Raw genomic sequence first — 24,917 nt, forward strand, 5'->3', positions numbered from 1 at the left:
CAGCCATTGAAAATGTTTTTGCACACACACACACTCACACACACCTATCAGCATTGATATACAACAGCAGTGAATTAGTACGAGCTCATATGAGCAGAAATGCTTGGAAGTTTGTCCTAACAACGGGAAGTGGCATGTGTTTGCGTGGTTGCCATGCCACAGCCACATTCCTGTATTAAATCACCATAATAAAAGCCATCCTTGACATGCATGCCAACACGTCACAAACATAACAACTGGCCTGGAAACAGACATCAGTGCTGGACTGACACGAACCAAGGTTTCCATAACAGGCCCCAAAACAGTCCGATGGCACAGTGTGTCTGGATTAATGGCTCCCAGGGAAGGCACTCAAAAGAAAACAGTCAGGCAGAGCTTTATAATGCCTATAAACTTCGGATTTACCTGGACTTTCCTGTTGCAGAGGGTTTACCGAGACGGCCTGGCCCAAATTCCCCTTAAGCCGAGGGGCTGATCTGAAAGTCTTAACTGATCGTTCCGAGAGGAAATAGCCCAACAGCGGAGTCCTGAAACACCGCTGCTAACACAGCACCTGTCACTGAAGCTTATATTATAGCTGGGATTTGTGATCAAATCAAAATCTACATTATCGACAGGTCTTGTGCTCCTATATTTAATAACTCTTTCACTATTTCAAAATGGATAGTTCTGGTCCTGGATTCTGATTGGTCAATAAAGCTAAAAGCAAAAATACTGCTTAAAATAAAAATATATTAAATCCATTATTGTCGGGGTCAGTGAGATGTTTTTGAAAAAAGTGTCTTATACTCACCAAGACTGCATTTATTTGATCCAAAATACAGTATAAATTGTAATATTGTGGAATATTAGTACAATTTAAAATAGCAGTTTTATTTAAATATAGTTTCAAATGTAATTTGAATGTAACACTTAAATGTGAAACTTACTTTTTATTGTGGAGACTGTGATGCATTTTTTCAGGATTCTTTGATGAACAGAAAGTTCAGAAGAACAGCATTTCTCGGAAATGCAATCTTTTTAAACATTCAATTTAATTTAATGCATCCTTCTGACCCAAACCTTAGAGCGATATTGTATAAAAATTGAATGTTTTATATAGATATACAGTAGACTTTAGTAAACTGCATTTATCCATTTCTCCATAAAAAAACCTGGCCAATGAAAAAATGTAATTTAAATCAGAATTTGTTAAACTTGACAATTAAGGTTATGTCTTATTAAATGTTAATCATAGCACACAACACAAATAAAAATAAAAAGGAGCACTAATGTCATTTCTCACTATTCTTCCGAAACGCACAGACAGAGATTATTTATGATTGGCAAATTAATTGCTGACTCATTCAATCATACGCCAAGTTCACTTTTCTACAGAAAACTCATGCAATGCTAATAACAAATTTATAGATTTGATCCAAAACCTAGTGAGCTGCCTACCTAGACAGCATGTTGAGGCATCATAGGTGTGCTTTCGACATACTGACTGTTCCAAAGCATAATTAGGAATAATTAATAGGAATCATAATAAAAGTAATTCAATTCATACCTTTCATTCAACATTGAATAACATTGATAAAGAAATGTTAAACCTCATCAAAAATGTTTTATTTTACCCAGTGCTAGTAGACAGCAAGGCAGCCCACCTGGTTTTAGAACAGAGCCTATTAGATAGTATTAAATTCAAGAAGCTAATGAACCATGATCATTTCTCAGAACAGCAGTTGTACAATGTGAAATTAAATCACCACAAAAGGAAGTGCCAAGTGTGACTCGGGTTTAATCAATCAACAGAAATAATTTCAACAGATGAGTACTGAGCGTGTGATGCTGTGTTTCTGACCTGGTCATCATAGCGGTAGGTGAGATACTGCTCTCCTGTTGTGTCTTCCAGAAAGCTTCCTTGTGGAGAAAGTGCAAATTCAGGGAGGAAGTAAGCACTCTGCGTCTGGCTCGCTACTCCCTGTAAAACAAGACCACAACAACCACATTAAACTTATCAAGTACTGTAGACATCATTTAGGGGCCTGCAGCTAACATTTTTGCCTAAAAAGGTTAAGCCTATGTGTACATTTTGTTCCAAATTTCCATACTGAAAAAATAGAGGTAAAAAAAAATTGCACTCGGAAACTGCTAGTAAATTTCACAAACAATTACAAAGTGCTTTTAAAGTGCAATTACTGTTAAGTGCTGTATTGTTAAAAGCGCTATATAAATAAAGGTGACTTGACTTGACAAAGAAACAGCAAGTAACACATCACATTAAATATTATTTTAAAGTAACTACACACATTTTGAAGTAGAAATACATAAGTAGTATTTTATCTTATACATACTAAATGAACTTTGTTTTATTTAGAACTTCAAATAAAATTCTGTGTATAAAATACATTTTATACAGTTTCAGCCACTCTTTCAATCAGCCACTCACAAAATAAACTGAAAACTGACATAAAATAACCATCCTGACTCATAAAATGAACCTCAATACCTGCCAGCTGCTATCCATCTCTGACATCCCCCAAACTAATAGGAAATAAAAGACTACATCATGGACAAATAAAATAAAATTTAACTGTTAGTGTGTCAAAAGTTCATTGTGAGACAGTAAGAAGCCCAGAAGAGAAAGCAGCTCCGGTTTGTTAGAGCTGAAATTCCCTTTGCCTTAGAGGTTTATTGAGGAAGATTAGCACATGAACTAAATCCTGAATCGTTCAGACCAATTTGAATTAGGCTACCATGTGCTTACCGTGCTAATGCTAGGCCAACGGCTTTCTCAGAACGGCCTGGTGACACACTTATAAACAATTTATGGAAGTTAAGGAGGTTATAAAATCACAGCGAGCTCCTGAAAAGCTTTTTTCCCCTCCCTCATTAAAAGGGGAACTATTTACAAGTGCTTGAAGCTTCAAAACAAAATGTACCAGGTAGCAAAAGTGAATCTAATTTTGTACCTGAGCCCAGGGAGTGTCTGCTAGGGCGAGAGTGTGAGGCTGACAACTTCTCCAAGCACTTACGGCCTAAAGAGCAGCAGAGTTTGGCACACGGTCAGAGGAGCCGCCCGGCATGCTTTCATCAGTGACATAGACTTTCACTGACAAGCCTGAATTAACAGTTCTGCTATCCATGTGTGTGTGTGTGTGTGTGTGTGTGTGTGTGGAAGGGCTGGACAATTCAAATTCAGAAGACTTTTAAGAACTGGCTCCAAATTCAGAGTCACAACACAGAGGAAGTTCATTAGTTCAACATAAGTTTTGCATCCATTAATTATTTTTCATTCAATTAATTTTGAATATATACATAAAAAATGCTGTGTTGTTTCAACCCAACTTTGTGTCAAATATGGACTAACCCAACATTTGTGTTAAAAAAATTAATGTAAAAAAATTAACCCAACAGCTGGGTTAGTCCATATTTGACCCAAAGTCGGGTTGAAACAACACAGCAAATTTTAGAGTGTATGTTTATTTTTTCAGCATATGTAGAATACAGTAATATATACAGTAATACAGTACATATAAAATAATACAATTTGAGTTTTATTAGAATGGAATATTAATAAATTTCATATATTAATAATAAAAATTATTTATGTACCATTTTCTAGACTGCTTTAACTTAATATCACTTTGTGTGTGTGAAAATATTCTATGTTCTAGGATAACAAGGATAATTCATACCCAAATATTAACATTTATTTTTTTCATTTAAATTCCACTAGTAATTTTTTTTCATTCTATAGGTCAAAATATAGGATGAAATTAATTTCAAAAGATATTATTCTTCAATACACGTCAATGTGTGTGTGTGTGTGTGTGTGTGTGTGTGTGTGTGTGTGTGTGTGCGTTTTTGTGACTTATACTGAACAAAATTATAAACGCAACACTTTTGTTTTTGCCCCCATTTTTCATGTGCTGAACTCAAAGATCTAAGACTTTTTCTATGTAAACAAAAGGCCTATTTCTCTCAAATATTGTTCACAAATCTGTCTAAATCTGTGTTAGTGAGCACTTCTCCTTTGCCGAGATAATCCATCCACCTCACAGGTGTGGCATATCAAGATGCTGATTAGACAGCATGATTATTGCACAGGTGTGCCTTAGGCTGGCCACAATAAAAGGCCACTCTAGGTATTACAAGGAGAAGGAGATGTATAAGGACAATTCCTCGTGTCCCCATATTTCATAAGGCTTATAAATCATACAGAATGAGTTTTTTTTTTAGAAAGTAAAAATGCAGAAAGTTTCCTGTAAGGGGTAGGTTTAGGTGTAGGGCAATAGAAAATAAGTTTTAAATAAATAAGTTTTTTACAAGTTTTGTGTCGGCCCCACAGTCAGCACCTGAACGATTTCTGTGTGTGTGTGTGTGTGTGTGTGTGTGTGTGTGAGTGGTGTGTTTATGTTTATGTTTGTCATGTATGTTTCTGCAGTCTGTCTCCAGACACACAGTTCAATCCAGACTCCTTACAGCCTAAACAAGTCTTGTGTGTCACCTCTCCTGTCCCTCTGCACCCCTGTAAACACCCCGCCATTTGTGTATACAGGAGTGCACACACACACACACACACACACAGAAATCGTTCAGGTGCTGACTGTGGGGCCGACACAGACTTACAACAACAAACTCCCTCCTGTATGTGCGAGCAAAGGAAAGAGTGGAGCAGCTCAGCCATCTCTCATCATCTCTCACAGGAAACAGCCCTGACAGAGCAAAAATAATATGGCTAACAGGAATGAATTTCATTTCATAACCAAGAATAGAAACCAAAGGGATCTGCACAAAGCACTGCGAGGATGTTCATATTCCAACATACGATCCTTTAAGTGCCCTAAAAAAAAAAAAAAAGTATTTCAGTGGATGAGGGCTTCAGACTACCTTCATAAGAACCACTTCTGTTTCTATACACAAATCAGATCTTAATAGGCTTAATGCTGGGTTTTTCTTATTTTATGAGAAAGTACTTGGATGGCTGCCTATAAATCAGTTTAAAGGCCTATTCACACTAAGAATGATAACAATAAAGATAATGATAACTATATTAGTGTCCACACGAAGAAACAATAAAGTTGTGTTTATTATAAGTGTGCGCTGCAGTTTAATCATCTGCCTCTTTAAATGCTTTAACTCTTAAACTCTTTCCCCGCCATTGATGTAATTTTTCAGCTTTCCTTATGTTAAATTACTGAACGTCTGGATTAAAACAGGGCAAAGAACAAGCAGAAACAAGCAATAACATATGTAAGCCAATGATTAGGTAGAATAAATCGATCATCAAGCATTGAACAGCATATAAATCAAAACTACGTAACATTACGGAATGAAATCATGACCCAAGAATTGGTATAGGACTGTACAAGCTTTGGGGTATTGATGATCTACTCTATCTATGTTTTGATCATCATTCTGAACCCAGTCCATACGTAGTCTTTGACAAAAATGTAATTTTCTCAGCTTTTTGATCAAAATGTTGATTTTTTTTATATATATAAAACTTGTCCATATTCGAATGTTGATAAAAACAAAAAGAATGCATAAAGCTAGATTAAAACTTTTTTTGTTGTTGTCATTCACACCAAGAATGATAACTATAAAGATAACATAATGATAAATACATTAGCTTCCACACTGTCACGTTTTGGTCTTGTTTTGCCCTGAGTTCTCCCTGTTTTTCCTTATATGGTCTTTTTCCTTTTCTTGTTTAGTTAATTGATTATTCTTTGTTTAGTTTAATTACGATTCTTTGCTCCTGTGTTTGTTAATCATCCTGGTATTTAAGTTACTGTTTGTTTGGTCTTCCTTTGTCGGATCTACTTGTTACTCGTTACTTTGTCACCTGTTATGTTCGTGAGTTTGAAAGCTGTTCTATGTTAGATTACCCATGTGTTTCATCATTAAAGACATTTTAAATGTGACAGTGTGGAAGCTAATGTATTTATCATTATGTTATTAATGCAACTCTTGATGAAAATAAATGGTTGCTGGAACAAGGCAGTCTAATGTGTGCGACTTTTCTTTTTAGCCAGGAAGTGTAGCTGTGGTGTGGACTTACCTATTCTAACATAATAATTTATTTTAATTTAACTTTTGAAACTTCACCTTTAAAGATATAGTTAAGGCCTGTATACACCAAGAACTAAAACTATTATAGGGATGCACAATATTATCGAAACGTTATCAGAATTGGCCGATAATGGCTTAAAATGTAAAAAACGGCCCAATATGAAAAATTATGCCGATATATTTCGGATATCGGCCAAAATGAGTTTAAAAATAGCGGCATATTGGATATCAGCAAAAATCAAATATTTTATATCCCTACTATATTAGCATCCACACCAACAGATGACAACTTTATAAGTGTGCACTGCAGTTTTTAAACGCTTGAGAACTTTAAAGCTGAGTGGATTCTGATTGGCTGATGCTTTTATTGTTCATCAGCTAGAAAAAAAAAAAAACAATTCTAAAAGTGATTCCAACAATAGATAGAATGTTTAATTAAACTTTATGTTTGGCACTATCTTGCTTGCTGTGAACATCAGACTTGAACATCAGGCGGTGTGGGAGTAACCGTACTGGGTTTCCTTCAACTTAGAGCCACATACAAGCTCATTACTAAAGGCTCCGCTCACTTCCACTGGCATTTACTGGCAAGAGCCGGCACAGGTGTGCGTGTTTTTATGTGCCAGAAGATGTTTCATCAGGCATTCTACTAGGGAACTGTAGATACATTGTCTCAGCAGGGTATAAGTGACAAATAAGTAAAGCACTAAGTCGACGGCCGTGCCGTGAGTTCTAACTTCAAAGATTGGAAGTGAAAGGCTCGGCTTTGAGTGAAGGAATGTCACAACGCTGTCAGAGCGAGTCTACTCAACAATGTGGAGAAAACTCTGGCTGGTCTCTGGGTTTATGGCAGCAGGCCAGTGCCTTTTCTCAGACCGGACTAACCCTAGATAAGCTTTTGACTTTTAGCGCTCGGTGCCAAGGATCAGTACAGTCAGAGGAATACCTAATCCTGGATCATAACTTCCAGAAAGAGCGATTCGTTAAAAGGGCCATCTGGTCACTCGAGCATTCCTCAGCTCTGAAGTCAGTGGGACAATGAAGATTCATCATTTACCCTGAGCAGCGTCTATGGGGTGGTAAAAGCATCCTGGCTTTAAATCCTTTGGAATAAAGTGTCAACATCAATTTGGGTCACATGCTCCTTGTAAGACAATCATATAATGTCCCTGACGTCACGTAAAAGCTTTCAGAGTATTTTTTAACGGCAGTCAGTTACTATTGGCAGAAGCTACAGAAATGTAGTTGCATAGAGAGTCATAAAAGAAACCTACCAACTTTTTTTTCACAGCACAATTCAAATTTAGATCTCTCTAAACTCAATATATTGTGGACAGCATGCTGAAGAATACTGACCTGGCCAACAGAATTATGATTCTGAAGTGGAGGATATATATTTATAAATATAAATATGAATGCATTAAATATATATACTGTAGATTTTGTTTTTAAAGAAATTAGTACTTTTATTTAGCAAGGATGCATTGAATTCATCAAAAATGACAATAAAGACTTTTATAATGTTAAAAAAAAAGATTTTTGAAATGCTGTTCTTTTGAACTGTCTATTTCTCAAATAATCTTCAAAAAAGTATCACAATTTCCACAGAACAACTGTTTTTTAATATATAATAATAAAAAAGTTAATTGAGCAGCCAATCACGGAAGCAATAATGGAACATTTGATTCAGACTGCAAGCTCAAAGTCACACCTGTTTACTTCTTTTGCCTGATACTGAATCTCCAGCAAGACTAAAACTACGCTCCACCACTGAAAAGTGATGCTGAAAAAAAAAACTGGACCAGGAGAGTCTGTATACACCAGAGCCTATAGTAGTGACATGCACCGATAGTTCTGGTGGCAACATCATCCACCCACCTGCTGATGGGTAATGCAAATTCATCAGTGTAATCTCAGTATGTTGCAGCCTATTTGAACATATTCCAATCAGCAAAAACAAAACTGCCCAGCAGGGTTGAGCTTGCTCCCTATGGCCATACTTTGATGTTCTTGGTGACTGTTTTTCTCGTACCAGAAGCGTTTGGTATGCAGGGATTAATAGAACAGAAATGTGGCTCATTCTTGAGAACAAAAAGCAATCCAGTTACAAACTTCAGGCTATTGCCAACCAAAGTGCTGTGATTCTGCAACATTATGCACATCGAAATTAGTCCACAACATCCCACTCAACTCGAATACAAACTATTGACAAACTATTGGCAACTTGCAAAATTTGAAGGTTAAAATACCAAAGTACAAAGTTAACGGAGTTCATTGTGTGCTTTCATTAGCCACTGACACTAGTCTGTTCTGCTGGTACTACCCTCAGGCTGAATGTTTTAGCAAAAGCAGGTGTTAGAAGATGGTGCCAGATCTTTGATCTCATTATGAAAGCAGGCCTTCCATCACTCAGAAGTCATGCAGCACAAAAAACACTTTTGTTCACGTTGTCCTCAAGTTCCTGACATGTCATCCTGACGTTCTTACCTCCAACCCATGAATGTCCATCTCACAGGTACTCAGTTCTATCGAGCAATAGTCAAATTTAGATTCAAAAAGAGAATAGAGTTGTTCACTTAATTAGGGCTACACAATATATCAAAATAAAATCAATATGGCAATAAGGTTTGTCAACATTTCTGTCTAACTTGTATAAAAACAATACATTTTCAGTCATGCTGATATTTGGGAAAAACAGCAGGCTCGCTCATGTGACATACACTCACTGGCCACTTCATTAGGTGCACCTTGCTAGTACCGGGTTGGACCCCCTTTTGCCTTCAGAACTGCCTTAATTCTTTGTGGCATAGATTCAACAAGGTGTTGGAAACATTCCTCAGAGATTTTGGTCCATATTGACATGATAGCGTCACGCAGTTGCTGCAGATTTGTCAGCTGCACATCCATGATGCAAATCTCCCATTCCACAGCATCCCAAAGGTGCTCTATTGGATTGAGATCTGGTGACTGTGGAGGTCATTTGAGTAAAGTGAACTCATTGTCATGTTCAAGAAACCAGTCTGAGATGATTTGAACTTTGTGACATGGTGCATTATCCAGCTGGAAGTAGCCATCAGAAGATGGGTACACTGTAGTCATAAAGGGATGGACATGGTCAGCAACAATACTCAGGTAGGCTGTGGCGTTTAAATGATACTCAATTGGTACTAAGAGTCCCAAAGTGTGCCAAGAAAATATCCCCCACACCATTACACCACCACCAGCAGCCTGAACCGTTGAGACAAGGCAGGATGGATCCATGCTTTCATGTTATGTACGCCAAATTCTGACCCTACCATCTGAATGTCGCAGCAGAAATCGAGACTCATCGGACCAGGCAACGTTTTTTCCAATCTTCTATTGTACAATTTTGGTGAGCCTCCTGTTCTTAACTGACAGGAGCGGCACCCGGTGTGGTCTTCTGCTGCTGTAGCCCATCTGATTCAGGGTTCGACGTGTTGTGCGTTCAGAGATGGTATTCTGCATACCTTGGTTGTAACGAGCGGTTATTTGAGTTACTGTTGCCTTTCTATCATCTCTAACCAGTCTGCCCATTCTCCTCTGACCTCTGACATCAACAAGGCATTTTTGTCCACACAACTGCCGCTCACTGGATATTTTCTCTTTTTCAGGCCATTCTCTGTAAACCCTAGAGATGGTTGTGTGTGAAAATCCCAGTAGATCAGCAGTTTTTGAAATACTCAGACCAGCCCGTCTGGCACCAACAACCATTCCACGTTCAAAGTCACTTAAATTTCCTTTCTTCCCCATTCTGATGCTCGGTTTGAGCTTCAGCAAGTCGTCTTCACCACATCTAGATGCCTAAATACATTGAGTTGCTGCCATGTGATTGGCTGATTAGCAATTTGTGTTACCAAGCAATTGAACAGGTGTACCTAATAAAGTGGCTGGTGAGTGTAGAAATGCAAGACAAAAACACATACAGAGGTATTTTTGTCCCCATATATATTTTGTTTTGTTATTTTTTTTGCAAAATGAGTGTCATACTTAATAATGTCAGCTTCCACATTGTTAAAACAACAATTACTATATTATATCACACACCACTAGTACCAGCCATCCTTATTTTGACACTGTCATTAGTCTTATAGCAAGATTGTCCTTTTTTTGGCTAGTTCCAGCTGTCTGTTGATCTCTGTTATCTTTTGAAGGCACTTTAATAAGCAAGAGCTCAAGAGGATGGAGGTTCATGTCATGGTAACACTTTTATCAACCCGACACCTGTGACAAATGTGCTTGCAGCAAGCCAGCAAGTGTTTCTGGGTAACTAAGGTAAAGCTTGGCAGTTGCCAAACACTCATTCACATATCTAAACATACATAAGCTTCAATACTTACAAGGCAATTACGCACAACTTGCTTCCTAAAACAATTAGGAGGCACTTGATGGCATCAGCTGCTGCTCACTGAGATGTGTAAACAAGAGCAGACCACTGGAGGAGGAACCAAACATTTTTGAGCACTAATCAAATACATCCATTAATTTCTAGAAGTTGAATGTTAGTAAGTTTCCAAAAACACACCAGAGTGAGCCATCCACTATAGAAGCCTGTTTCCGCCACTGAATAAAAAAATAATAATAATAATAACTTTTTATCTAAATTATGACCTTTTTCTTGCAATAGAAAGTTTATATCTTGCAATTCTGACTTTCTCGCAATTCTGACTTTTTTCTAGCAATTGCGGGTTTATATATCGCAATTCTCACTTATTTTCTCAGAATTGTGAGCTATAAACTTGCAATTCTGAGTTATAAAGTCAGAATTGTGGGATATAAACTCGCAATTGCAAGTTTATTTCTCGCAATTCTCCCTTTTTCCCTTGCAATTCTCACTTTTTTTCTTGTAATTCTCACTTTTTTTGTAGAATTGTGGACTATAAACTCAGCATTGCAAGTTATAAAGTCCAATTTCTGAGGAAAAAATACTGACTTCTCAAAATCGCAAGTTTATATCTCACAATTTTGACTTTAGAACTTGCAATTGCTTGTTATAAAGTCAGAATTGCAAGATATAAACTCATATTTTTTCTTTATTTCTCAAAATTGCAAGTTTATCTCGCAATTCTGACTTTATAAATACATTTGTGACTTTTTATTACACAATTCTGACTTTATAACTGACACCTGTGAGCTTATATCTCACAATTCTATGAAAAAAATTAAAAATGGCAAATTTATATCATGCAATTCTGAGAAGAAAGTCAGAATTCCAATATGTAAACTCACAACTGGGAGAAAAAAAGTCAAGAGTTGTGAAATAAAAAGTCGCAATTAGCTTTTTTTATTCAGTAGTGGAAACAGGCTACCATAATCGACTCCACAACCAGCCAATAATCCAGCTTGATTGATGGCTTCTGTGCACTGCTGAGGTTCTGACAAAACAATAAAATCCTGTTGAGGAATTCTGAGATGGGTCTGGCTGACCTTGAGAATGGGAATTGGGTAAACATGAGGATCTGCTAACAGCTGCTCCTGATCTATTTGGGTACCTGGACATAGTACGGATTACCATAGTATAGGATATTTGTTTTGAGGTGACATGGGCTCTGTTCCAAAACCTAGAGAGCTTGCCTGAATGGGAAAAAATAGTATAAGTAAAAAGGTTAACTTAGTTAGCTACAGGTGAAAGTTTAAAACAATTAATTGTTTTATTATTTGATTAACAGGATGTTCAAAGGAACGGCGTTTTTTTTTTAAATAGAAATCTTCTGTGACATTATAAATGTCTTTACCATCACTTTTTATCAATTTAATCTATCCTCGCTGGAAAAAAAGTATTAATTTTCTTTGAAATAAAAAAACAAAACGTATACTGTACCGAACTGAACCTTTTGAATGGTAAAATGTAAATGCATTCTGTTTTTTACTACATGTATGTTTAAATAAATGTCCTAGTTTTGTTAAATACAGTCTTATCTGGAATCTTTCAGGAGCTCAGAAGTGATTCAAAATCATGGAGCAGGTCGCAAATATTTGCCTGTGCTATGTGTGTTTATGCTTATTAGAGGCCCACATCATTTGATTAGCAACATATGCTAAAATTCAAACTCTGTTGAAATCACTAGTGACCTGATTCTCCTCAACGCTCTCTGTATGACACAAGAATGTTATGTTCCAAATCTTTCACTTACAATGTTGCATTTCAGACTGACTCCAAGGTTTTGGAGCAGAGAAATAATCTTTTTACCAAAACAAAAAAACATTTGCTCATATTGGCCTGTCGAGGCGAAGTCTTGATAATTGAGATATTTATGAGGGTAAAAACTGAACACATTGTTGCAATATTTCCATCAAGAATTGATTGGACGAAAAAAATTTCTGTTGCATACCAGATCTGTTTTGATTTAACAGATTAAACCGATTTATGACAAAAGAACAGTTTAAAGCATCTGCATGACCTTTGTTGCATTATTACTAATAATCAAAGTAAGATCGTGCATGTAAATATTTACTGGTGGAGCCTTTTGAAAACCTATTTGAAAACAATTATTATCAATCTAAAAATATATATATATTTTATTATTATTATTATTATTATTTTAAGTCTTAAATTTGTTATAATACTGTTTTGATCTGTTTACCTTTTTCAAATGTTACCATTTACTTTGCTTTATTTTTGTATAGTGTGATTTTTGGTGAATTGTATTAAAAGCTGTTAAGATCAATTTGACATTATTTTAAATTTTCACAATAGTATATGAACCCATAACAAAAAAACAAAAACAAAAAAAAACATACAAAAATTGTATTGTTCACGTTTTTCAATTCATTATTAATAACAGGTAAGATTTTAATGATATTATGACCACTGAATCTCTAAAATTTCCCTGATTTCCAGGATTCTGGTCACCTTATTTTAACTTGCAAACTGTAAATTTGAATTATAGTATCTCATTTTTGCTTTCCAAGTTTCCAGTTTTCTGCTTTCCTTTCAAAAGTTTATCTTAGCATGCAACATATAGCTACTTTCAGCTATTGATTTTTATACAAATTAATTTGTTAAGAAAGCATCTGGTAAAAATAAAAACAAATGCAAATCATCAAGGATCAGCTAGACACTGAAGTTCCAATATGAAGACTGAATCATCTTGTTTGCTAACGTCACGACTCGAGCCCCTGAGGAGCAGAATTTATTATAAAATATAATTGAAATGATTCCCCATCAGTCTGAGCATTCATGACTTTCACCTCCTCCACAATCAAATTGCATTTTGATTTCACTCTATTTTTGTTATAAAATGGAGATGCACAAGCTAACAGATGCTGTGAGGTCGAAAAACACTGAGGTCAACAGTTGCTGGATATATACATATGCAAATCCAAAAGCTGCTTGAGGCGCTTCAGTGCGGAGATTGAAATACTTACTGAGAATAATAAATAGTAAAGGTGAGAGAACACACAGTTTACTGTATTTACAAAGCAAGGCTCCTTCAGGAAGTGCCTTAGTGCTGGGTAAGCAGTTCACACGACTGAATTTAACACTTTGATCACATATCATATGCAGATCACACTGTAAGTAAAATTATATAGTGTCAGTGCTGTAAGAATTATCTGAAAATTGGGGTAAGATGCTATAAACCTTATGAAAGCTAAATTCTTAATAAGGTGACATACTCCAAACTACATACTACAAACTGGTTTGCTGAAAGGCAGGTAAGTGGCACTAGTAACACTAGCACGTGCTAAGCTTTCAGTACACTGGCATTGCAATAAGCTGGCAGAAGCTGCTGCTTGGTCTTAAAGAAATAGCTCACCCAGAAAAGAAAATTTGCTGAAAACGTATTCACCCTCAGGCCATCCAGGATGTAGATGAGTTTGTTTCTTCATCTGAACAGATTTGGAAAAATGTAGCATTACATCACTTACTCACCAATGGATCCTCTGCAGTGAATGGGTGCCGTCAGAATGAGAGTCTAAACAGCTGATAAAAACATCAGAATAATCCACTTGTGAAGTGAAAAGCTAAGAGTTTGTAAGAAACAAACCCATCACTGAGATGTTTTCAACCTCAAACATTGCTTCCAGCTAAAATACAAGTCCTCTAATATTGCTTTGTCTGTTGTCTGAATCAGGAGAGAAATATTCACAGATCAAGCACCGTTTATAAGTAAAAACAGTCTAAAACAGTTCCAAACAAACATGTTGGAAGATTTGTATGTCAAAGAACTACAGGGAATGGATGTTTTCACTGGAGGAAGCAATATTATGGATTATGGAGTCGTGTGAATTACTGTTTTTTTTCAGCTGTTTGGACTCTCATTCTGACGGCACCCATTCACTGCAAAGGGATCCACTGGTGAGCATGAGTAATGCTAAATTTCTCCAAATCTTTTCCAATAGGGAAACAAACTCATCTACATCTTGGATGGGCTGGGCGCAAGTATATTTTCAGCAACTTTTCATTTTTGGATGAAATATTCCTTTAAAGCTGCTGTTGAACTTTTTCTTTACACCTCACCAACATGAAGCTACTAATAATGCTGTATGTAATTAATCTGCCACTAGCAATGTAATTACAAACATTATGAAAGTTTTTAAACAGATTTCTCAAATACTCACTCCATGTATCATTGGCATTGGTCGTGATGCTCAAAGAAGCAGAGCGATGTTTTGACAGCACCACAGTCACAGTATTTTCACTTTTCAGGGAATCATTCCACAAATAACTTACTTATAGTGGACCATGCACATTAAATCTGACAGAAAAGAGTATTTTATCTTCCCAAAAATTATTTCCCAGAAAGTGGGTTAAAGAATTTCTAAAATGATATTCCCCAAACAGGCTGTAATGGTTGCTAAACTTGAGGTTATATTCCACACTGTCTTTGAGATCGGTATGGATGTAGCAGTGTAGTTATTGTTAACTGAAATTATAACTATTTAAAATAGTTTTTATTTGTATTAGAAAATAGAAATGTTGCCTTTGCAAATAAATGAAAATAGAATGTATAAGTTTAATAAAATGAATAAAACTAAAACTAAAATATTTTTTTAATAATAAAAAATGACAAAAGAACTACAAAATTACCAAATCATAAACTAAAATTAAAATGAAAACTCAAAACATAAAAAATAAAAGCAAATTCGAAATAATAATAAACACTGTAGTAGTACACTAAAAGAATACTGGGATGTGGTAAACCAGTTATCTTACCGTTAAACTGCAAAGGATCTGCTGGCAGTCGGATATCACAGTCCTTTCAACAACTAGAGATTTGTGAAATGAGGCAGAACCTACAAGCTGAGTCACAATCAACGTTTACGGAGGCTCAAATCTAAAACGATTACTTTTCAAATGAATTGTCCTAGACATTCAAGGAAATAGTTCACCCCCAAATGAACATTTTGTAATCATTTACTCACCCTCATATGGTTTCAATCTCATTTTACTTTCAATCTTCTTTGAAACTCAAAATGAGACACTACACAGAATAGCCATGCTGCTGTTTTTTGAGACAATGAAAGTGGATGTGATTTATAAATTCCAATGATAAAAATCAACTAAAGTCATAAAAAGTAGATTAAACATTAAAATTACAATAGTAGAAAATGCAAATAATTTAAACTTAAAAAGTGTCTCTTTAGATGCACACACATCAGGGCTGCGTTCAGCCCAGAAAAAACGGTGCAAAACGTTTATTAAACGGAAACGGTGATGCGTTGAACACCCTGTTCTGATGACGCAAGTGTTGCAACTATGGCAGCTGAGAAGGCCATTCTTTATGTTCTTTTTGAAGAATTTTCAGAGCCTGATAAAATCGGTATAAATACATTTTTAATAATGCAAAATATGCTCAATGTTACAGTCACTGCCCTTGCCGTCCAGAATAAGAGAGAACATCCCAATCGAGTGAAGGGAAATTTCAGGTGAGGGATAATCCACTTCTTAACTCCGAGACTGTGTTATGATCTATATGACCTTATTATTTTTATTGTCAGTATTAGGCTTATCATTATTGCTCATCACTGTTTTTGTGCTATGATATTGTTATATTTACCATTATATAATCAGAGGAGCATAGAAAAGTTTATGAAAGTGTCACTCCACAATACAATAGCAAAATATATAAATATGTATAGTATTTTTATGTTACATTAATCAGTGTCTAGCACACCTTCCTGAGGAAAGGATATGGACCAGAAGACATTGCAATTACTACATATATAGACAGACTTAAAGAAGTTCCAGATCTATACTTGTGCTTTTAGTATTTCAGTTATTTTGCCTTTAATGTAAATAAACATGTGCAAACAATATACTTGCACTTGTGAATTTATTTAGATGTTAATTACATTTACTTTGAAATTCATTATCATCATGTTGATATGCTATGTTACTATAAAACTCTTATGACAAACATGTCTTCTAATATCTTCAATTGTTGCGCATACCGAGCTGCAGCAGACACATATTAAATGACTTCACTTGGACCCATTGTACGAGCTGTCTCTTTATTACCGTGTGGTTTATATACACGTTGCTGCTGATTTGACTGACTTTTTTGACACACCCACCAAACAAGAGAAAACCACACCGTTGCACAGCGTTTCCAGGAAGCATGTCGTTCAACCCGGAAACCGTAGCAAAACGTTGGGACCTGAACGTGCCCCAGGTTTAGCATCATTATATCTTGCGTGTCATGTGACCAGTCACGAATAAAATATAAAATAAAAATAAATGTTCTTTTTTGGAATCGCTGGTTCCATGAAGAACCTTTAACATCTATGGAATCAAAAGGTTCTTAAGATTATTTAAATGACAAAGAAAAACTAAGAAAAATATTATTCTTTAAAAAAAATTCCACAGAAAGGTTCTTTGTGGAAACAGCATGGCATCACTGCAAAAACCCCCTTTTGAAACCTTTTATTTTTAAATAGCAACTTTTCACATAAAGGATAACAGCAAATCAGACTGCAAAAGAGAAGACTTGAAATTGAATGCTTGAATCTTTCATGATACTTGTATGGTACTTTTTTGTCCCTCTTGGAGCTTGACGGTATAAATCATCATCCATTTTCCTTCTATTTCTGCTCTTTCTATGTTTCTTTGATGAATGAAAATAAGGGTTGAGGCTTGAAACAGCGTAGACATGAGTAAATTATGATGGTGAACTAAACATAATGTCACATTCTCTATCAAAGCTGACTGGGGCCATTAATGAAATCATGAAATATGTGCCAGGGCTTAGTGTCAAGAGCCTATTTGCCATGCCAGAGAGTGAAGGAGAGGAGTGAAGAGTGAAGAGAGGGGGGGCTCCAATCCAACAGATTAGCAGTGCAGCGGGTGTAAAAAGGCAGCGAGTCTGTTTACAGCTGGTCAGAGTGAATGGCCACACAGTAACTGTGTATGAATGAGCCTTTCAGTTCAACTCGACTCACCATAGATTGAGAGAGAGAGAGAATTCATGAGGAGCCGTATATGTCAAAACATACAGATAAGAGCTCTTTTACCCTTTCACATAACTGATGGAGGCTCAGACACAATCTGCAGACTTTCTTTTGCATTTTCAGTCTTTATTCTGGGGGGAAATATGCAGAATGGATTCAAAGAGCACAAGCACTTCTATGCCACCTTCAGTAAAAAGATGTTTGATGAATGAAGCTGTCTAAAGATAAATGTTTAAACTCACGTGTGACTGGTAAAACAGAATCAAATACGCAATCTGCAAACTCATGCATGAGTTAAACCGAACAGTTTAACCTAATGTGCCAAATATATGCTTTCATTTTCATGGAGTAAAGCGGACCTACATGAATTGCAGCCGGATTTACATCATGCATGAATTTAAAGATGCAAAACAATAGTTGGTATTCAGTGATTTAATGCAGAATGATTATCCTGCACTCAGGGTTTGACTGTCTCAGAGTAACGTATTTATGTGCTGCATTGATTTAAAGCTTTATCTGTAAAACTGCAATTAAAAGCAGCTGTGTATTTATGGCCCTGCATGGACCAATAAATCAAAACATTAACACCCTTTGAGCCATCAGCAGATATTCTGAAGCTGTAGAACACATGAAAGCCACATGATTTTGCCTCATCAACGATATTTTCTGAGTACAAAGCAGCAAAAATTAGTTTAAAATTTGTCAACCCCTATGACGAGATCTTGAATGCCTCAAAATTTTTTACTACCTAGCAACCTTTTAAAATCACCCTTCCATGACGCAACACTTTCCTGTGGAGGTCAAAGCCTCTGTTAACGCATAACCTGCCATTTTTAATCAATTTGAAAATTTGGATTAGAAGGATGCATCATTAAAAGATATATATCATCATTGGAACTGGACTAGAATTATTTCATAATGCATGGTCAGATCATGTTTAGATTTAAAATCTAAGACATGCAAACCACTAAAATGAATATTGCAAAACCATTAAAAGATAATAAAACTATAAAGCAGTAGATATACTGAAATTAAGTCAAATTAAAAAATATTTTTTTTTTTGTTTCTAATTTATATATTTTATATACATATATAGATAATATGTATGTATGTGTGTGTATGCATATTATTTTTTAAATTAAATTTAAAATTAATTTTAAAATAATTTCTGAATGCCGTTGCCATTAAAAATGTCTGAATACCATTGCATTACATACAAAATATCAAGTCCAAGTGGCATGTTCAAACAAATAATGCATTTTTCAGAACTAACTTTACTTTTTATTTTATATTTTGTTGTGTTTTGGAAATTTTTAGTGGATGATATTTTTAGTCAGTTTTCCTTAGATATATTTATAAAAAATTTTACTGGCAATGTATGCTTGTGCTCTCCCCACCCAACTTCTTTTTAGATTTTATGCAATGCAACAACATTCAGACATTTTTAAGTATGGCTTAAGTGTGCACATATTGTGGTGGCCCCTGTAGCCTTCTTGTTCATCCATAAAGAACAAATACACAGACATACAAGCACACACTAAAACATCCACAACCTATTCCCAGCTCTCAGCGATGAGGCTGTCTGGAGCCAGGTTTTTTGTCTCTGCTTTAGGTGTCAGCTGTTCAAACAGGCTGGAGCTGCAGCCGTAGTGTCTCTGGACACATAATACAACAGCAGTGAGTGACCAAAGCTTTCATACTGCTGCCTGACAACTCCACGGACAACTTTACACTCTCCTCCAACACAGCATGCTCACTCATTTAAATATCCACGCACGCAAACACAGTATCTGTTGAGCGCTAGCCAGAAATGACATGGGAGATTGAGCTGTTGTTCTGTTGGTTTGTGTGTTGATGAACACGTCTCTTACACTGTTTACCATCTTGGCTTTGTTCCAAGCTAGTGTGCATTTTAAGGCATCATCAACACGGAGGATGTTCCAAAAGGTAGGCGGCATAACACACCTCATTTGTTTGCAATGAAAAAGCAACCTCTAAGGTTTGAATTCAACCCATTCTCATTCCTCCTCTCACTGCTGTATAATTTCCGGTCGTCTCTCTAAGGTCTCTGTCAATAACAAGTGCTGAAAACTATCCCAAAAAATGATTTAAAAACTTCACAATGTGATAGAAAGAGCGCATTGTTATGCATTTCCCGTCTATGAAAGGCAGAGACAAAAAAAGGCTCATTTATTCGTCCGCCTACAATGCAGCCCTTCAGTAATATTTCTGAATCTGTAAATTGGGAATGAAAAAAATGGAAAGCAATCGAAATGGAGGAGATGGTGACATTGAAAAAGGGGGCACAAATGGCTTCAATTGAGAACTTGAGAATATCAATACCCTTAAAAACACAATGCAATAAAAAGCAATCAGGCACAAGGTTAGTGCAACATCTGCTTGTCATAATCTACGCTATAAGCCAAGCAAGAATCGGTATTTCAAAATCTACTCTGACCCGTAATTGTTGACTATGTACTCATTTAACCTCTGAGCTTCTTCTTAAATGTTACATTTCTCTGGGAGAAGAAGTGCATGCTTTCTGTCCCTGCAGAATTAACATTGCTCTGCTGAGATGAAGTGTTAGGTTCTGGATTATCCAAACAAGTGAATTTAAGAGCTTAATAAGAACCTGCTGCCAAAGTGCAGCAAACTATTGAAGAATATGAGGGCTGAAAGCACTGCAGTTTAGCTAAGAGCAAATCCATGCTGTACGCAACAGGTTGAGTAGAAATTCATTGAAAATGTCTTTTAAATTCTACTTTATTTGCTGAATTTGAATGTAGCATATGCACATACATATAGATAGATAGATAGATAGATAGATAGATAGATAGATAGATAGATAGATAGATAGATAGATAGATAGATAGATAGATAGATAGATAGATAGATAGATAGATAGATAGATAGATAGAAGAGAAGAGAAGAGAAGAGAAGAGAAGAGAAGAGAAGAGAAGAGAAGAGAAGAGAAGAGAAGAGAAGAGAAGAGAAGATGCCAACTCTTCAGAGGACCTCAGATGATGCCAACCCTGAAACAACATACAGAACTACCAAATGTTGCTATAAGTTTGATTGCAACATATAATCCTTGCTGTTAACAGTGTTCATTGTCTGTTTGATTAAGTTTTTACAGTTTTTCCTCAGTCACTTTGGTGCATTTCTCTGATCAGAAATGAAATTTTCAAAACTACTTGTTCAACTTCCACATCATCTAGTCACTTGTGCACATCATACAAGCAGTTTCTCATTCTTTTGAACAAGTTGTGATTGCTTTGGTACGTTCATGCAACTGATTATGTACATTTGTCTGCGGTTTCCTACATTTTCAGTTGCTAATATCATATGTTGCTCAAAATGTATTATATAGTTCTCTGTGCTATAGCCTTTCCCCTCAAAACATCTAGTCATTAGTTCATCGTATAAGTCATTAGATGCTAAATGGTTGATCTAGTTGTCATAAACTGTCAAGCATATTTTCTACACATTTCTATTAGACTTGTTGTAAATTTGCCATGAATTGTGCAGGTGAATCTTGACTTTCATGTACTTTTTTTTCTATGTACTATTGACTCTTCTCAACAAATATCATATTTCTTTTTATAGAACTTTAATTTCCATGGTTGTCTGTCATGGTGAAAAAATAACTAAATATTTTGATCAGTGTGGCTCACACGATGACAAAAATACTTCATATTTTGGTGGCCTTGGCCAAATTACTGACACAATAACTAGGTTTTGAAGCATGAATGAAATGTTTTGGGTGAGTTAGATAGATAGATAGATAGATAGACGTGGTATATAATACGGCGTAAAAGAGAGTGCTGCTGCTGTCCGTCAGCTCGCGTACAAACTAGGGAATGAATAACATTAGCCAAATGGTGCGTGCATGGAAAAGGCGCTCGACGTGGCCGACTGTAACTCTATCCTAGAGTGCACTGTTGCACTAATGCCACTACCTGCTACCTGCTCTCTCCTCCATCTTTCCACTTGCATTTCATTTGGAATCCCACAAAGGCAGGACTTGGCTTTCAGCTGTCGTTATTCATGTACCGGCGCATGGGACAAAGAGATTTGGCCACTTAAGGCGGCAGCTCCGCGATGTAAATTGCTGTTATCAAGTGGCCCTATTGTACAGGATTAGGCTGGCGTCCACGTCCATGCCAGCTCTTCCATTAACATCCACACCAGCCCACTACATATAACCCGTTTCTTGCAAAAAAGAAGGCAACGTTTAACGGTTCCCTCCGGACCTGTGATGGAGCGCATGACTATGAGCTGGCTTGAGAGGCTGGAGGAGAGAGCTGATTTGGGCTTGTCTGTTGCTGTGATGTATGTGTGTGTGTGTGTGTGTGTATCACAGGTTGATGTGCGTTGCAAAACAGAGTTCACTCAATAAAAAACTACAGACATTAAAACTACTGGTCAGCCAGTGAGGTTTTAATGGCTGATGCAGATATGATATCCAAAGCCACCCTCAGCTGATGGGTGATTTATTACAAGCACTTAAATTTAATTGACAGAAAATCATAGTTTTCACAAAAATATTAAGCAGCGCAACCATTTTCAACATTGATAATAATAAGAAATATTTCTCAATCAGGACTGAAGTAATGATGCTCAAAATTCAGCTTTACCATCAAAGGAATACATGTAATTTTACAAATAATTTAAAAACGGTTATAAATAGCAATATTTTACAATATTAATATTTTTGACAGTTTTTTATCAAATAAATGCAGCTTTGGTGCAAAAGAAACTTTTTAAAAAAATGTCTAAAAGTATATCTAAAAATGTACACAGTTGCTAGATTTACTCAATTCATTAAACATTAATCAAATTAAATAAATATTAATTTAAGATTAATTATTAATCTCAAAATGGTCAAATATGAAATGATTCATCAGTCTGGATTGGTTACTAAAATTCACTAAACTAACTCTAAATCACTAAAACTGATTAAAACAAAATACAACATGTTAGACATAAATTAAAAATTGTTTTTAGATGTTTACCAAATATTTTGATGTGACAATTTTTTGTTTTTAAACAATTTAAACAATTTTTGTTTTTAAACAATTACTATTTAAAAAATGTCATATAAATAAAAAATGACTTGATGTTGTATGATAGGTGTTATTTGTGATGCATGTGTGCACAATTGTAATTACACACCAATTATACAAAATAAATATCAAAAGCATAAGTAATACATTTCTTGTACTATTTTAAGTAAAAATCTAGGTTAATCTGAAGGCCGTTCTCTGTACACCTCTTCAAATTTTCATGCGCTCTAAATTCTTCCACAGTAATTTCTTCAAAAATCTAACTTTTACTGTAAAATCAACATAATTTTCTGTCAGAGGACAACAAATTACTTTAGAAATGATCAGATCACGCTGCACTGTGAGATTCGAATAAGGCTCAAATGGCCATAGTGAAACATCCATAAACTCTCATGTGATGATTAACCAGTATAAAAATGCAAAAAACTGTAATGGTTGAAGTCTGATTACAACTTGCAATGTACACTACGGTATATGTGGCAATATAGCATGTTAGCAAATGGGTTTCAAAATATTGTCAGCTAAACAATGCTGCAACAGTAATAACCCGGCCTGCTCATTATGATATCACAGTGCAGTTTGTTTAAATATGAACTGAATACTAAAATGTAATTGTACAGCAAATACTGCAAAAATGACTAAAAGTACAGCAGCCTGTGGCCAAGAAAATTACTGTGTAGAGAATCTGATCTGATTGATCGCATTGAGCGATAACTAACTTCACGAAAACAATGTTTGACATTTATCATACCCGACCAGTGGACGATATCAGTGTCAACATCAAGCTGATCCGACATACTGGCAAAACCCAGAGCTCCATCTTTAAAATCCTGTTCCAGAGCTGCCTGGTGAATGATGTCAATCAGATATCAGCCTGAGGAGAGACAGACAGAGATGCGTTTAACCACAGATCATCATGCAAGAGCTGCTGCTGCTGTAAGCAATGATGCTCAATTATTTACCTCTGATGAGACTGTTGATTTTAAATTGAAAGTGCCAGGCAGTGGTGCTCCTGATTGACTTAATTACACTATCTAGTCTGATATGAGGTTTCTGGCAGTGAAAAAAAAGCCTCTTTCTCAGGTACTCCCCATGCATAATGCAAAAGCAGTAGGAATGCAGTGTAATAGGTTTATGTGAATCATTTCTGTGCAGAGGTGCATGTCATATATATATCTATCTATATATATATATACCAATATTCACATGACACTGCTTTTATTTGATCAGATACGTGCATTATGAGATGCTGCAAAGAGATGGAGCAACTGACCAAATGCACATACAGGTTATGTATGTCAGACAAATTAAAGTTGCTTTATAAATGACTCATATTATAAAACATCTGAAATAAAAACCGATAGACCTGCTGTTATTACTCGTCTTATTCAGTGCAAAGCTACGCAAAAACGTGCATTTATACGATCGGCTCTTACCTTTTGCTGCAAAGTAACTCATAGATTCACATTTTAATCCATTAAAGGCGGCGCCGCACCAGTAATCAATAAACACCGCGCGAGCCTCGGTGATGTTGATTTGAATGGCGTGCGTCAGTCGCGCAGCGGTCAGTCGGATGATGGAAAGGCTGAATGCAGCGCGAATGACTGCGAGTTTCTCCGATATCCTCAGCGCAGGGCTACCTACTGAACACTGAGCTGACAGAAGTTATGAGCTGATGGTCCGCTAGGCGTCCCACACCGGACGCGACGCGACTAGATCGCTCCGCCCGCAGCGGAGCATGTTGTCACACTTCTTGGATCCTGCTATTATAGAGACAATGTGTGTCTGAGCTTTTTCCCCCGAAAAAAAAAAAAATGAATAAACTGTCAAATAAATATGAGATACAAACCATTCAACGAACAATAAAAAAGAAAAAAGTAACAAAAATATCAAACCATTGTTTATATAATTATACCCTACATTTATAACATTTAAAACAGAACCTGATAACATGCCCTTTGTTAAAATCGAATTTCATTACGTAGACTTAAATTGATATGAATAGCGCATACAAAGCTATTATTGGGTTAATATTAATAAATAATGTATATTACTTTAACTTACTTAAGTAAATAATGTATATTATAATAAAAAATATAGTTTTTCTGTCTATTCAACAATGTAACTTTCCTTGTATATAGATAACAAAATATCAAACCAAGAGGTTCAAGATCCACTACAATCTACAAAAATAAATCAATAAATAAAATACAAATCACTAAAACCCTTGTTGATATAGCCCTCTCTATGTATTAGCCTATCTATCAATCTATCTATCTATCTATCTATCTATCTATCTATCTATCTATCTATCTATCTATCTATCTATCTATCTATCTATCTATCTATCTATCTATCTATCTATCTATCTATCTATCTATC

At 35.8% G+C, this 24,917-nt stretch overlaps 1 protein-coding gene across 1 annotated transcript in view; it reads right to left on the bottom strand.

The window, feature by feature from the left end:
• Positions 1-24,187, bottom strand: part of LOC306857999 (ADAMTS-like protein 3) — a 229,181-nt gene extending 204,994 nt beyond the window's left edge. The window contains exons 1-3 of the mRNA XM_079398333.1: positions 23,972-24,187; positions 23,287-23,409; positions 1,844-1,963 (exon numbers count right to left, since the gene is read on the bottom strand). Coding sequence (XP_079254459.1) covers positions 1,844-1,963; positions 23,287-23,355 — 189 coding nt within the window. The 5' untranslated portion in view covers positions 23,356-23,409; positions 23,972-24,187. The remainder of the gene's footprint in view (positions 1-1,843; positions 1,964-23,286; positions 23,410-23,971) is intronic.
• Between the last annotated feature and the right edge of the window lie 730 nt (positions 24,188-24,917).

This window comes from Barbus barbus, assembly GCF_936440315.1.
Source record: "Barbus barbus genome assembly, chromosome: 1".
Lineage (NCBI taxonomy): Eukaryota > Metazoa > Chordata > Actinopteri > Cypriniformes > Cyprinidae > Barbus > Barbus barbus.